The sequence below is a fragment of the Fragaria vesca genome, linkage group LG2, assembly GCF_000184155.1.
Source record: "Fragaria vesca subsp. vesca linkage group LG2, FraVesHawaii_1.0, whole genome shotgun sequence".
Taxonomy (NCBI): Eukaryota; Viridiplantae; Streptophyta; class Magnoliopsida; order Rosales; family Rosaceae; genus Fragaria; species Fragaria vesca.
The window spans coordinates 4530623-4546999 of NC_020492.1; the positions used below are offsets into that span (position 1 = coordinate 4530623).

At 36.3% G+C, this 16377-nt stretch overlaps 2 protein-coding genes and 1 pseudogene across 2 annotated transcripts in view; 1 reads left to right on the forward strand and 2 right to left on the reverse strand.

Moving 5' to 3' along the window:
* Positions 1-5778: 5778 nt before the first annotated feature.
* On the reverse strand, positions 5779-6270 carry LOC101299264 (annotated as a pseudogene).
* Positions 6271-11979: 5709 nt separating this feature from the next.
* LOC101301442 (chalcone synthase-like) lies at positions 11980-13386 on the forward strand. Its single transcript, XM_004289785.1, has 2 exons — positions 11980-12163; positions 12389-13386. The coding sequence occupies exons 1-2, from the start codon at positions 11980-11982 to the stop codon at positions 13384-13386; spliced, it is 1182 nt and encodes a 393-aa protein (XP_004289833.1).
* Positions 13387-13781: 395 nt separating this feature from the next.
* The window catches only part of LOC101301151 (ER lumen protein retaining receptor-like), a 2991-nt gene continuing 395 nt past the window's right edge, over positions 13782-16377 (reverse strand). The window contains exons 2-6 of the mRNA XM_004289784.1: positions 15929-16128; positions 15290-15430; positions 15110-15190; positions 14596-14720; positions 13782-14477 (exon numbers count right to left, since the gene is read on the reverse strand). Coding sequence (XP_004289832.1) covers positions 14429-14477; positions 14596-14720; positions 15110-15190; positions 15290-15430; positions 15929-16128 — 596 coding nt within the window. The 3' untranslated portion in view covers positions 13782-14428. The remainder of the gene's footprint in view (positions 14478-14595; positions 14721-15109; positions 15191-15289; positions 15431-15928; positions 16129-16377) is intronic.

Below are 16377 nucleotides of genomic sequence, written 5' to 3' on the forward strand. Positions count from 1 at the left end.
TCGGAGGTCGGCCGGAAATCTCGCCGGAGGTCGGTCGGAAATCTCGCCGGAGGTCGGCCGGAAACTTTTGTAGTAGCTTTTGTAGGCGGTGGTAGTAGCTTTTATAGCTGGTGGTAGTAGCTTTTTTAGCTGGTAGTAGTAATTTTTGTCATCGTCGGAGATCGGCCGGAAACCTCACCGGAGGTCAGTCGGAAATCTCGCCGGAGGTCGGCCGGAAACTTCGCCGGAAACCTCTCCGGAGGTCGGCCGGAAACCTCGCCGGAGGTCCGCTGGAAATCTCGCCAGAGATCCGCCGGAGTCTGTTCCGAAATGAGAATGGTTGTTGACTTTTTATACTAGTGGCATTCTTGTAAATATAAAGGAGAAAATCTAATTTTTTTGTTGGATGGCGGTCTGTAATTATGTTCAACTTTAATACTTAATACAAAACTTTATTTAGACTTGGGTGAACTTATGTGGGTAAAAATGTTGGGGTGGATCTATGTGGGAAAAAATGTCTCAAAGTGGACTTATATGTAATTGGCCCTTGAATCTTTGTAACAAACTCTTTTTTTTTTTAATAAACAAACTTCTTTTTTACTTATATATGGATAATACTTGCGTCCAGACTGATATTTACGTGTATGTCTGGAAGCTCTCTTATTTACATACTTTTGTCAATATGAATCATAATCTTAATCGTTCAAACAATGAATTAACCAGTAAAGATCACCAATGAAAAAAAATATTGTTTGCTCAGCCGAATGTATCAAACAAATGGATGGTTGATCATGAGATTGTTAACTTTCATCACAGCTGTCTATTTGTTTAATGCAATCGGTTGAGGAAACAATTTTTTGTATATTGATTTTTTGCATAGGTGATCTATATTTGTTAATTCAACTTTGAGCGGTTAAGATTATGATTTACATTGTCAAAAGTATGTAAACAAGAGAGAATCTGGATACACACGTACATACTAGTCTGAACCCAAGTATTTTCATTTACATATATATAATTTCACACTTATAATGTTAACCACATGACTATTGAGTGTCATGGCTAAACCGATATATTGGTTTATGTTGAAGTCTAGTAGAGTAAAGTGTCATTGGGTTGTGCCTTATAGGTTAGTTAGTTTAACTAAAACCATAGAGGTCATGAATTCAAATCTCACTAACGATGAGGTGGGCTAAAAGGTCTTTTTTTTTTTTGAAAAGAAATCTAGTAGAGTAAAACACTAAAGTTTGTAGGTTTATATATATATTTTTTTGTCATCCTGTTAAAGCATTTCTCTTTGATATTTCTTTCTAATATATGCATTTTGTCTCTCCCATACTTTCAAAGAAATCTAGTAGAGTAAAACGTACACTAAAGTTTGTAGGTATATATATATATTTTTTTTTTTATCATCCTGTTAATGCATTTCTCTTTAATATTTCTTTCTAATATATGCATTTTGTCTCTCCCATACTTTCTCAAACTCTTCTAACAAATTCCTGGTAAAAGTTTAGTTGGATTGTAGCAACACGATTGTGGCTTTTCTGTCGACAAAATTATAACTCTATTTTGCATTATTGGGAAATATTTGTCCTTTACTTTGGCGAACAAGCAGCAGCAAACAAGACGGTCTAAATTTGCAGCTGGAAATATTTGTATTAGGACTAAATTTAGTTTACCCTCGTAAGATTCGGGTTTGACTTCATTTCAGTTCCCGTTCTCTTAATTTTAAAAATATACCCTCAAAGTTTCCAATTTTCATCAGCTTTGTTTATTTACTAAGATTTCTTCCAATTTGGAGTTTATATGTTACCATGGAATCTTAGAAAAGGGTCTAAAGTGTGATTTTTGTTCATTTAATGACTGTTTTAGCCCTTAAGTGAGCCATGAACTCAAAATTTACGTTCAATTTTGACGGAATTCTGTCAAATGAAATTTAGAAACTTCAGAGGGTAAATTTTCATAATTGAAAGAACGGAGACTGAAATGAGGTCAACTTGAAACCTCAAGAGCGTATAATAAATTTAAACTTTTATATTATCTTTGCAATTTTTTATCTAAATTGAAAATCGTGAAGGCATCGATAATTGTGATTTACAAATTATAACGGTTCATGTTTGACAGATTTAGTTTGTCCAATGAATTTATATAGTTTAATCCATTAACGATCACCTATTTGGCTGAAAGTTAGTAGAAGTGATCTACTTATATATACTAAAAAACTGAACGGTTAAGATGCCAAAATGTGATCGAAAATTGAGTGTAATTAAGTAAGATGTCTTCAACTAGTACTCAACTAAATGGTCCTCATTTGAAGAGCTCCCTATGTTAATAATTTATTTTTTCTAATGTGGGATACGTCATTGTGTTTAGGAGATATGTCATTCATTGCAATTAGAAAAATAAAAGATAAATGTAACATTAGACTACCGTAAGGAACCATTAAAATCAAAACATTATGTGAACAAAAAAAAATTCAAACATGTGATATTTATAAGGATTAATTTTAGTCACCCGTTCTTTAAATTTTGAAAATTCACCCCTGAATCTTTCAATTTTCAATTCTGTAAAAGAAAAAAAATAAGATCAATTCATTTTCTAAATAAATGAAGTTAGAATTGAAGCGATTATGATTGAAGTTTAAATTGAGCCATCAAGTTAAAATTGAAGTTTAATTTTGACAGAATCATAGCAAGTAATAACCAAAACTGATGAAAATTAGAAACTTTAGGGGTAAATTTTTTAAATTGAGAGAACGGGGATTGAAATGAGGTCAACTCAAAACCTCAAAAGGGTAAAATGAATTTAATCTTATTTATAATATCTTATATATCTTTATTAGTTGGGATATTCGGATTATTTGCCAATAGATATTTTTCAATATGGACGCTCTTCGGTATAGTTTCCAAGAGGATCGTAGTTACAAATTACAAACACTCACCCATTTTTACAATTGACCCTGCCACAACCAAGATGACCAGAATTGCGCCAAACCACTTGCATGTGTATAATGCAAACATTCACGCCCGACACATTTGTTAGAGGCATAGTCATAGTTAGGCTTCTCTGTCACCTAGTACTTCACAGCCTGTGCACCCATCATTTCACCATAACCTTTAGCCAAGTTCTCAGCATAATAAGGTCCTTCAGAATGCTTCATTTCACAGGTCTCAATTTTCAAATCGGCATATTTTTGTGCGTACACTGCTACTGTGTGATTCCATGTGATTGGACCAACACCGACCTTGCTCGAGCTATGTTGTGTTGATCAATGAACACTTGACCAGGATTATTGATTACTCTGGCTTGAGAGACATGAAATATAATTATTATTGCTAAGCAGTATGCACCAAAGAAAAACTTGTTAAACCTCATGTTTCCACTGAGCGTTATGGAAGCCTGCTCACCTGCGGGAGAGCTTTTAAGGGACAAAAAGGGACAGATCAATTATGAGCTTTAGATTTAAATGAGGATCTGAGGGCTGCAAGAAAGTTCACCCCAATTCCTGATTCCACACTGGATAACTCACCCATCTTTAGGGATGGCAATAATCCCCAGCGGGTAGGGTACCCACGGGTATTCGACCCTAACGGGGAAGATATACGGGTATAAACGGGTAACGGGGATGGGGATCCTTAGTATTCAGATTCTTAAATCGGGTACGGGGCGGGTATGGTATTTTGATATTCGTCCCCATCCCCACCCATTAAGGATGAAAATATTATTATATATAATTATATAATTTATTATTATATATATTTATATATAATTTATAAATAAATATTTATGTAAAAAAATTTGTAATTCTCTTAATAAACATTTAATGGACCTTCCTTTTTATTATATATTTTTATTCTCTTAATGAAATTTACCGGTATTGTTATGTTTTAACCAAGACTTGTATTTATTTTTATTGGATTGAAGTATGAAACTTATTTATTTTGGTATTTGATTTTAATTTCATACTTTTATATAATTGTATTTCGTATTTAAAAAAAAAATTTAATTTAATACATAATTGTTAACGGGTACGGGTACGGGTATGGAAACGTAATCCCCAAAGGATACAGGTACGGGGAATCTCCATTATCTAATTACGGGTACGGGGACGGGTACGGGGATGAAAAATGTAAAAAGGTATGGGTACAGTATTTTGATCCCCGTACCCTACCCTACCCATTGCCATCCCTACCCATCTTCTTCGTTCCATTTATCCATTTCTTTTCTTTTCTTCCCAAACCTTCTTCCACCTTCCAGAACATTAATTTCGCCTTTCCCCTCCCTTTCTCAAACCTTCAAGACCCTTTTGATCAGCTCTAATATTGAATTGGGAAATTGGGTTTTGATAGAGAAGATAAAGTCGATGATGATTTTGCAGTTGTTTTTCACGGTGGCTTTCTCGGCAGTGCCTCTCACTCTGTACGTTTTCCCATTCTGAAGCTTAAACCCTTTTCTAGAGACCGTGGAGGATCTACTCTTGGAATCCAGGACTTACACGAATAGGGTCTACCGGCCCGCGTGTTCGCCATTTCTGGCTTAGGATCTTGGATTGTTTGCTTTGCAGCAACGCCACCACCACAGTGTCCTATGGAGAAAAAGTGGGTTTGCACTTCCATGAATCCCGTGCTAATAAGGAAGACCAAAGGGAGTATGACTCCCTCGATTTGAAATAAGATTTGGACCCATCGCCAAAAGTTTCTAACAAGTTGGGAGATTCAATTACACATTATGAATAATAAGATTCTTGGTAATATGGTTTTGATTCAGGGGTGGGAATGATTCCATACCCAAGATTTCTGGGTTGAATCAAATTCCAGATCTATTCTTTTCTAATTGGTCTGATTCTCAACTCTCAAGTTTTATTGGAACAACATCGTTGCTCTTCGTCGTAGGAGCTGTGGTGGTGGCGTTGCTGTTGTGCACTCGCCTGGGTTTCTCAAAGAGAGAGAGAGAGAGAGAGAGAGAGAGAGAGAGAGAGAGGAGAATAGGGAACGCAGAACATGGGTGAGTTATCAAGTGTGGACTCAGTAATTGGGGTGAACTTTCTTGCAGCCCTCAGATCCTCCTCATTTAAATCTAAAGCTCATAATTGACCTGTCCCTTTTTGTCCCTTAAAAGCTCTCCCGCAGGTGAGCAAGCCTGAAGCGTTATGTATTGGGAAAATGATAATGAACATATATAGAGGGATATGGCGTTTTTAGTTTTTTATTTTAAGAAGCAAATGAAGGGGTAATTAATTGTCCTTATTTGAAATATTTATTTATTTTTATTTTGATTGAATATTTGAGGTTATTAAGAGTTGAAAAAAATCAGTAAAAATAAATATCAGAAAATTAAATGATGTGATATTACCTTAAAACAAAACAAATAACATGCCTTTAATAGATTATTTGTTCATCTTTGATTTGCACCAGTTTACTTGCCATATTCGGTCGAAATTGACGCTCACTTGTGTAACAAATTTCGTTATAATAATTTTCCATTTGTATTGTATTCAGTTGACAATATAATTAGGGATGTGAAATCCACAATATAATTTCACTTCCCTATAAATAATCAGTTTTTTAAACAAGGTAAAAGTTTTATATAATAAAATCCAAAATCAAAATCATGGCAGTGACAACCGAGGTGTTCAACTGTAACCTAACGTATTCTAGAAGTCTCGTTACACACCCTTACAACCAACCTTCAAAAGAAACAACACCTGATAACTTCAAATGAACATATACCAAATCATGAAAATTATAATATCTTATCTTTATTAGTTAGATCTTCACCAATAATTATGTAACATATTTTTCAATATGGAAGCTCTCCAATATAGTTTCCAGGAGGATCATAGTTACAAATTACAAACAACCACCCATTTTTACACTTGGCCCTAGCACAACCAAGATGAACAGAATTGCGCCAAACCACTTGTGTATAATGCCCACACATATCACCAACACATTCATTAGAGGTATAGTCGTAGTTAGGCTTCTATGTCACCCAAAACTTCACAGCTTGTGCACCGGTCAATTCACCATAACCTTCCGCCAAGTTCTCGCCATACGGTCCTCTTGAATGCTCCATTTCACAAGTCTCAATTTTTGAATTGGCGTAACTTTGTGCATATGCTGCTATTGTGTCATTCCATGTGATCGAACCAACACCGACCTCTGCTCGAGCTATATTGTGTTCATCAATGAACCCTTGGTTGGGATTGTCAATTACTCTTGCTTGAGAGACATGACATATAATAATTACTGCTAAGTAGTATACACCAGAGAAAAGCATGTTAAACCTCATCTTTCCTCTATGCACTATGTAATGGGACAATGCCAAGATGAGATGAAGCATATTTATAGAGATATGACGCTTTTAGTTTCTTCTTTTCTAAGCGGATTAAGGGGTAATTCTTTGTCCTTATCTGAATGTATTCAGAGTTAGACATGATATGCATTAAATATGAATATCAAAAAATCAAATGATGTGATCCTCTTTACTAAAAGATTATGTGATCTTAGATTTCGTAGATTTGGTTAAAAAAACAAATCACATGCCTTCAATAGATGATTTGTTTCCCTTTTTATTTGCCCCAATTATATTTGCCTGTTAGAATTTAGTTGAAATTAGGGCTCATTTGTGTAACAAATTTCGTTATAATAACTTCATGTTGGATTGTATTTAGTTGAAGATATAAATAAGGATTGATTTCATTTTACCTCCTTCAAGTTTTGAGTTGACTTCATTCTAGTTTTTAGTTTTGAAATTTTATCCCCTAAAGTTTCTAAATTTCAACGTTAATTTTCACTTTATGGCTCACTTTAAGGGCTAAAAAAGTCATTTAACGACAAAGATCACACTTTAAGATCCATTTTCTAAGAGTCCATGTTAGCATTTAGAAGTTGTAGAACACACAAGACGTCTCCCAAGGGCGACTTGTTTTCTTTAAAGCAACGATTGGCACGAGTGGGCGAGGAGACAACTGCGTGTGACTTCAAGATCTACAACGGATTCATGATAAGGCGTGGTTAGGCGGGGAGACTTTTTTTTATTGGTTTTGGCTCTCAAGGGACAATGACAACAGTGTATCTGGTTCAGGCAGCTAATAAATAGGTTTGATTGGGCAACGACGACTTTGGACTTAATAGGGATCCAGGTCGGGTATGAAGTTTTGTTTGTGGTTGTCATCGGAAGGTCAGGGTCAGACTATTTTGCCGGTTTGGGTGCGGTGATGTTGGCGGTGGTTCGATGGGATCAAGGCAGCTCATCAGGGGCGACGACGGCGACGACAACAAGACTGAAGCTAGGGTGCCCTTAGTATTTGGGTCTGGGCTCATGATTTTGATGTTCATTTTCTAATTTTCAAGTCTAGTGGATACTATAGGGCAGCTTCTATATTTTCTAGTTTTCTACTTGTGCCACAATTGCGTGTTTATGACAAGTAGAAGGTAGATGTTGTTAAAAAAAATAATTAAAAAAATAAAAAAAATTTCGGGGATGAAATTACTTTGGTTTGTAGTAGGCTTTCTATGTGGGAGATGAATAGGTTTGTAATGAGCTAGCATGCATATTCGGTTGTTTTGGTTGCTACCTAGCCGACAAGCTCATTCATGGTATAGATAGCCTCTTGCCAAAAATTATTATTGAACAATGGGCATTATGAGAAAATTACGGAGGTGTAAATAACATTTTAGATTTTCGTAAGAGTAAAATAGTAAACTAGAGTCCATTAAGTAAGCAGGTGTAAGTGTCATTTTAAAAGGATAAATAGAAGCTCCCTTATCAGTTTCTCGCGTACAATCTACTCGGCCGGTATTAGAAAAGTTCATAGATTCATATTTCATATTGCACATTTACTGTTTTATATGTATTTTATAATTTGCAGAACTCTATTCTGCAATGGCCATCGTTTATTTCTTTGTCGTATGACCATTAAAGGACACCATGTCTTTAAATCTCAAATCCGGCCCTGACCATGTCTGCCAAAGTAGCTAGGTTCGGTAGCTTTCTTTTTCACCATCTTCTCTATCAAAATAGGTTCAGTGGTCTTCTTTAGTGGAACCATAGAAATTACCAGAGAAGTTGGCATCTCCCTACTAGATTCACCTCCCATCGGCATCAAGGAAGCCAGCTCAGCCTCCCTTTTTTTAACATGAACCCAAGACAATTCTAGGTCACTCTATTATTAGTACTTGTCCTACTTTCATTTGAGTAAGCTTACTTAATACTAATTTGAACCATGTTTGGTGAGACAGTACTGTGTAAGGAGGGATTGTGCATTTGTGCTAAGAATCACCACACCATCTTGCAAAACTACAAACCCAGAAAAGAAAAAACCACTTATTCACAAAAAAAAAAAAACACCACAAAATCTAGAACTACATAATCCAATCAAATTTCCAAATCCAAGCCAGGTTAAGGTTTTGAAATCGAAATTGGGGAAAAAACGAAATTGGGTTTACGAAGTCGAACTTGGTCTTCTCAAATTTCAGATTCAAGAACTCATGAACAATTGCAACTTCTCTTTCTTAGGTGGTGGGTGACTCTCTCTCCCGTTCTGGGCAACTTGGGTGGTTGTAGACTTGATTGTGGTTTAGAGGCTTGAGAGTGAAACAAGGTCGAGTGATTGCTGACTAAATCATCAAGGAGAGTAAAGTGATGGGAAGGCCGGCATACCTCTTCGTCCTCTGCTGCTGCCGCGCATTATCATCACCATCATCGTCGTCTTCAGCAAATCTGAGTCTCTCAATTCCAATGGTGCTCATGAGTTTCACAAAGTTGGAAAATATTCAATTGTCTGGCAACAATGGATCTGTACTTGAGAGAGAAAGAGATGAAAGAGAGAATAGACCAATAGATCTGAAGAAAGAGACCAAGAGTGAAAGGAGGAGAGAGACCGTGTTAACTTGAGAACCCAAAAATGAGTACCCAAAATAGGAGAAATTTTGAGAAATGACCTCTTTTGGTCATTCAAATTGATTTATAACATTGTTTTAAAAATAATTGAAGAATAACCATATTGAGTTGTAAAATATCATAAGTACCCTTTTCTTTCTTTGAAAATGAAAGTTAAAATCTAATTTTCAGTTTCCCACTCTTCTTCTCCAATTTGTACGGATTTCCCCTTCTCATCAATATTGATTTTCCACTAAAAAAATGATCCAAGATTTTTTTTTTTTTTTTTTGCTTTTTCAGCTTGTTCCTTTTAACCGTAATCAAAATACGTATAACTATTCACGTTACGAAACCTCATCAAATTTCAGAACAACAAAACTATAAACATGAAACAATGGTCATTCCACCAAATCTTAAGTTCACGGCTCAAACTCACACACCGGTAATAATCAAAGATGTTTGAAATAACCCTAATTAATCTAAAACTTTGGGACTCCAAAAAGCACAAGGCAAATCTTGTTCAGCAGTAGAGATTTACAGAAGATAGGAATTATTTCTCAATATTAATATTTTTGGGTGTTTCTGACACTAGATTGATCGTCTGGGTAAAGCAATGGTCTGGTCTGATATTAAGCATTTGTGCTCGATTAAAATGAGTACATGACGAATTTAAAAGATCTAAGGCCATATAGTTTCTTTTTTGCTACATCATAATTCTAGTCCCAGCCTCTCAAGGAGTTAGATTTCTCTTCCCCTAGTATTGAAGTTGTAGTTGGCATGTGAAAAAATTGCAGTACATACTTTCATTCGTTGAAGTGGAGAAGAAACACAACCCCATGCGATAAAGAAAAAATGGAGAAATTTTGATAAATAACCAATTTTCAGTATTCAAAATGATTTTTAACCAACATTTAAGAAACAGTTGAAAAATAACCTTTTAGTGGGGTGAAATGACATAACACCCCGAACTCCATTCTTTCATCCCGTACGACCTCATCGATCATCAACTCTTCAAATGGAGCACCATCCTCGACACCACCCCAATTTTTCAGTTTCACAACCCCTCCAATTTTGTTCCTACTTCATTGACCGGTTCCACCACTTCACTCTCCGACTCAAACTCCGATTCCGAGTTCAATGTCTCAATCCTAAACTCACCGAGGCCTTGATGACACACCCTATCTTCTTCTTCTTCTTCTTCCTCCTCTCTCGACTAGTTAACTCAGTTCAAATATGCCCAACCCCGTCTTTGGTTTCTTTGAGTCCATTACTTTCATGAGGTCAATATATGCATGGAGGGATTCGAAGCAACTGATAACAATAGCAGGTGCTACATTCGATATAGTAGTACATCATTGTCAGATAAATATTTTGACTGGAGGTTGGTCTGAAAGCTTTTGAGAATATGAATACTATATATATAATGCACGGACCCAGAATAGAATGGTTCAACCTTCACTTTTGTTTCCCTTTAATGATGCTTAGTTATGGTCACTGGAATGATAATTTGAGGGACGAGCCTAAAGGGTTAGTTTATACTTGATAATTATGTTCAACGGCAGCATTCATCTTTTGAATAATTGATACTTGATTTTCATCTGCTTGATCAAACTGTATGTGTACTGACAGAGATACAAATTAAAGATTGGAGGCAAGAGTGTGAGTGTAGGAAGTTGAGCAGGTGGATTGGTGTTTGAACTTGGTTCTTCTTTGGACACGAATGATAAATTATATCCATTACCGGGTGGTATGAATCAGTTATATCGGAGGGTAGTGCTCCATTTGAAGAGTTGATGATCAATGAGGTCGTACAGAAGGAGGAATGAATGGAGGTGGGGGTGTTATGTCATTTCATCTTACAAAAAGGTTATTTTTCAATTGTTTCTTAAATGTTGGTCAAAAATCATTTTGAAGGCTGAAAATTGGTTAATTATCAAAATTTCTCGAAAAAATGAGAGAGAAGTTTGTGTTCCATGAATAGTTAATTAGGGTAAGTATGGTTTTTTACGTTTTCAAATGGTTAGTTTTGAACTTTTCTAGATAACAAGGTTATAAATCAATTTAAAGGGTCAAAAGAGGCTATTTCTCAAAATTTCTCCTAGAATAGCACCAGCTAAGGAGACTGAGAGCAAAAAACAAGTGCTAAGTAGTACAAGTTATTTTTGTACTCTCTCTCACCAAACATAGGTCAAACCACTTAGTACCTCTTATCTAGTACAATACTATTTAGTCACATGTACCAAACATGCACAAAGATCACTATCAGTCCTTGACTAACTCTTTATAGACTTCACCAAATTTGCTTTAGCCACTCCTGTTTTTTTTTTTTTTTTAACAAAGTGAACGGTAGAGATTTTAGCAACTCTTGTCTTGACTGAACCAGTTGGAGGACCTACAGGTTGTGAAAACAATGACATGTTCTTCATGGCCTCTACAGGACAAGTCTGCAATGCTTTCAACCAAGAATTGATCACACCCCAACGGATCATGAATAAAAAGTCCAGTCTCTACAGAAGCCTTGTATTTTATCAAAATTAAAATCCAACTCAATAATCACAGCTGGGGTGAATTCCACTTCTTTCCAAACCCAAATTATGCAACGAACATCGAATTCGTGTTTGATATTGCATATATGTTTGTTTCTAAAATAAACTTTCTCTCGGATTAAACCTAAATTTTATTTTCTCCCCTTTGCTTGATGGTCCAGTGGCTTCAATGAGGTTAGTTCCGAATTCCAATTACAGTACAAATGCATGCCAATTAAGCTCATGTGTTCAGATTCATGATGCCAGTTACATTTAACCGCCATCATCAAGCGCAGCAAGTATGTACTGATCCATATCCCATTACCAAACCACAACCTACATCTTTAAACATAGTCTACATGATCACCTTGTTTCTCAACTAAACCATTATTCTATACACACGATAGTTTCACACCATATGTTTCACCCATTATGAAAATGTTCATACCTTAGCTACCTCTCAGCATAATCTAATGTCATATGCATGCAGTTGATCTGTGTATAAAAGAGCAGCAAATATTCAGAAGTCATAAGACCCTCTTATAGATCCTAGTTGAACATATCAACATTTCTCCTCTCTTTGTATCAAAACATGGGGAGTGAAGGTATTGCTCCAGGAGATTCTACAATGAAGGCCAACGCCGGAAGAGCTACGATTCTGGCTCTTGGCAAGGCCTTCCCTCACCAGCTTGTCATGCAGGATTATCTGGTTGAGGGATATTTCAGAGATAACAACTGTGATGATCCAGACCTCAAGGAGAAGCTGGCTCGACTCTGTAAGTCCATCAACTTCTCTCACCAGCTATATACACATGCATGAACTGTAAATCTGAACCATGACACTTCTTTGTTTTCAAACAAACCGACAACATAATATGTCAAATATCTACCGATAGAACGTTAATTATCCTTTGGATATAAAAACAATTTTAAGAGGAAAAGAAACATTAAACCAGAAATAATTGCGGCTAATTCAGTTGTTCTTCTATGTCAATTCTTAGGCAAGACAACAACAGTTAAAACTCGGTACGTGGTCATGTCAGACGAGGTTCTAAAGAGATATCCAGAGCTTACACTTGAAGGTATCCCCACGGTGAAGCAAAGACTAGACATCTGCCATGATGCTGTAACACAGATGGCCATTGAAGCTTCACATGCTTGCATCAAGAACTGGGGAAGGCCTGCTTCGGACATAACACACTTGGTTTATGTGTCATCCAGTGAAGCTAGACTACCTGGTGGAGACCTTTACCTAGCAAGAGGACTTGAACTCTCCCCTCGGACTAAAAGAGTCATGCTTTACTTCTCAGGTTGCTCTGGTGGCGTGGCAGGTCTTCGTGTAGCAAAAGACATTGCCGAGAACAATCCATTGAGCAGAGTTCTACTTGCTACTTCTGAAACTACTATTATCGGCTACAAACCACCAAGTGCACATAGACCATATGATCTTGTTGGTGTAGCACTGTTTGGTGATGGGGCTGGAGCTATGATCATTGGCTCAGACCCTGAGCTAGTCTCCGAAAATCCTCTATTTGAGCTTCACACAGCGCTTCAGGAATTCTTGCCAGGCACGGAGAAGACCATAGACGGAAGACTCACAGAAGAAGGGATTAGTTTCAAGCTAGCAAGAGAGCTTCCTCAGATAATCGAAGATAATGTGGAGGGGTTCTGTGAAAGGTTGATGGATGTAGTTGGGTTTGATAAAAAGGAGTACAATAAGATGTTCTGGGCTGTTCATCCAGGGGGTCCTGCAATTTTGAACCGGATGGAGAAGCGTCTGGATTTGTTCCCAGAGAAGCTTGATGCTAGCAGAAGAGCTCTAATGGATTATGGGAATGCCAGCAGTAACACCATTGTGTATGTGCTTGAGTACATGATAGAAGAGAGCAAAAAGAAGAAGAAGAAGAAAGAGCAATCAAATGGTGAATGGGGTTTGATCCTGGCTTTTGGACCAGGTATAACTTTTGAGGGCATCCTAGCAAGGAACCTCACTATCTAAGTATGAAGACAATTCTCACATAGCAATGGAACTTTTATTTCGGCTCTGATTATAAAAAAAAAAAATGACCCATCGATTCATGTTGGGACAAATGAGGTGTTTATAACTTTGTCAAAAATAACTTCCGTGTGTTTCTGTCATTGTCGTTTCACCATCTCAACTGAATAACCAAAGTTAAGAAGAGTTATGGAAGTTATTTAGTGTGGATTCATATGATAATTATTTCTCATGTTTTAGGTCTGGTTTTTTTTTTTTTTTTTTTTGCATCAAATGTTGCAAGTGTGGTTAAGAAAAATGAATTTAGCTCATGTTCTAGTAAATCTACTGAGGTTACAAAACAAGATATTTCAAACATTCAACAGAAAGGTGTTAGAGCAGATTCCTATATTTTATCAAAGAGAAGTGGCTTAGGCACTAGGCAACAAATAACAAAAAGGTAGTTAGTGGAGTTGTAGTGCTAGGATGTCTAAAAGTGGGTTTGGTTATCCACACCAACAAAAAATGATCAGGTTCTCTCAGCCAAAAGATGTAATGGTAGGTTATCACTTATCAGTAACCCAAAGAACCCATAGGAATCCACTGAGATTGAGGGCAGATGGCAGACAATTGTGTTGTGGAGTTTTGAATTATATGACCAGGCAATATTATCTCCAATAATGTATATATCTCTACTACTAATAACCCAGGAACCACAACAGACTTGACCCAGACAACTGTAGATTATATGCTTCCGCAGATCATGGGGATGTAAATCATCGAAGCCGATGGTAAAGCTTTAACAAAATGTTAACACCCATAGAAAAAGTGGAACCAAATCATGTCTAAATTATAAATACAAATTTTAGTTCACTCCATCCATCCCCAACTTTACAAGCAACCCACTTCATCTCCAGTTGTGATTTTTTTTTTTTTCTCATAGAAAGACAGAACTAGAAACTTGTGGAGAGCAAAAAGGGGAACTAAATAAGGATGAACAAACATGCTAGCTAAGTTAAGTGTTGACGACAGTGTGCTCATAGACCACAGCACAAGCAGATTGAAATCATACCACTCCAGAAGGAAGACGAAGAACAAGCTGTCCTCCGAAAACACTGGAAAAAAGGAAACAATCCCAATAAGAAAACTTTGGATGACATAATAAATTAGGGAACAGATAATTGTAATTGCACACACTTGGAAAAAAAAAACACCTTGGATTCAAAAACCAACCTTTTGACATAGTAGTAGCAGAAGTCTGCTAATATGAAAGTCTGGACGATTTCCGAAATAAGAACCATAGAAGGCCACAACCCATACCCCAAGGCCACGAGCAAGTGTCCGCGAGTATCCAATACCTATTGAGCAATATAATATAGTTTAATAGAGTCGGAATGAAATAAGATAATACACTTTAACTAATAACAGCAACATCCTTGTAAAGCAACTTCAGGTACATGGATCCTCATTTCATCACTAACACAAAAGATAAGAATAAACTAGTATAAATTGGTCCTTTATCATTAAGATGCTTTCACTCCATGTAATCAATAACATGCTGCTTTCAAATAAGACAATAAAGCCATCTCAAAATGTGCCTACAATCAAAATTGATTTAAAGCACATCCATAAACAAGTCTAACCATCAACTTAGCTATTCATTTACATGGAACAACAACAATTTTCCAAAACGTGGAAACAGACTAAACTCAAAGAATACGTATATAATCAATCACAAAGATCAAACCTGGAGAACCCAATGGGCACAGCTCAGGAACCTTGCAATACCAAGTGCAAACACGTAATGAGCTGTGAATGGCTCAACAATCTGAAAAAAAAAACCAGTGGAATCATAGAAGAATTAGTTGTGTGCGCTTTGCTACTAAACTCATTAATGTAAAAAGAATTCCACTATATAATGCAAGACCTTTGTATTCTGCATCACCCTCAACTGGGGCAGTACTGAAACAGCTTCTAAATATACACAAAAGGCCCAGGAAATCCTGTTCAATAAATGATGAGAAGTTGACGGATGTATAAACAAAGCTAGTAGAGCACATGGTGCCACCTGTATCCAAATCAAAGGGTAAACATATTAGTAATATACGAAAGCAACATAGTAGATAGGGGTTTCTTCAAAAAAAAAAATAGATGAAAAAGATAAATCCAAAATGCATCGTCACAAAAAGATGAAGTCAATCAATTTGCCTTTATGTACCCAAAATTTACAAAGTCTTTTGGTACAGATAACAATACAGGATTACAAGATCACATACCTCCAGACTAAAAACTAATAAGTATTATTCAAGATTAACCTTAATCCTAGATGTAAGTATACTCAAACACCAAAATCTTTGTTTCTATAGCTCCATTCATGTGCTTCATATAACTGAGACACATAATTAAACATATTGAGAAAACCAGAATAAGGATGATTAATAGCCCATTCTCAACTCACACAGAGGTTGATTTTGCCTCTTACACACCGATCTGTATTGACACACAATTTTCTGATGAAAAATGAAATGAAGGGGAAGAAAAAAAAAGGTGATAGAGATAAACTCACCACATAGTATATTGCAAAGTTGTCTTTGTCCTCCATATAACTAGACTTCAAATTAAACCGGATCATATAAATAACCCAGAGGGTGGTCACCAGTGTAGCTAAATCAAGCAAAGTGTGTATGTCATATTCCATAACAACACTGCAGTACAATCTCACAGCTAAGAACATTGCTGTAAGCTCCTGCGATTTCAGTGACAGCCCTGCATACAATTCAATCATTCCCCCAATCAATCCTAAATGACCAAAAAAGTAATGATCCAAATCTTCCCTATCAAAATTTGACAAAATTAACATGAAATCCAATCAAGCACAGATTTTTCCCTCCATTTTTTTAACCCCAATCAAAATCGGAACATGCAATTCAGATCACCAATCCTAGAAATCCCCAAATTTGTCTTCAAACCAATCAATCCGAATCAAACGAAACCCTAAAAAAAAAAAAAAAAAAA

What these genes read in the sequence shown, in the direction of transcription:
- LOC101301442 (XM_004289785.1), top strand. Translation starts at nt 11,980, where the DNA reads ATGGGGAGTGAAGGTATTGCTCCAGGAGATTCTACAATGAAGGCCAAC. An exon ending in GGAGAAGCTGGCTCGACTCT is followed by an intron (nt 12,164 to 12,388) that starts GTAAGTCCATCA and finishes GTCAATTCTTAG; the next exon opens with GCAAGACAACAACAGTTAAA.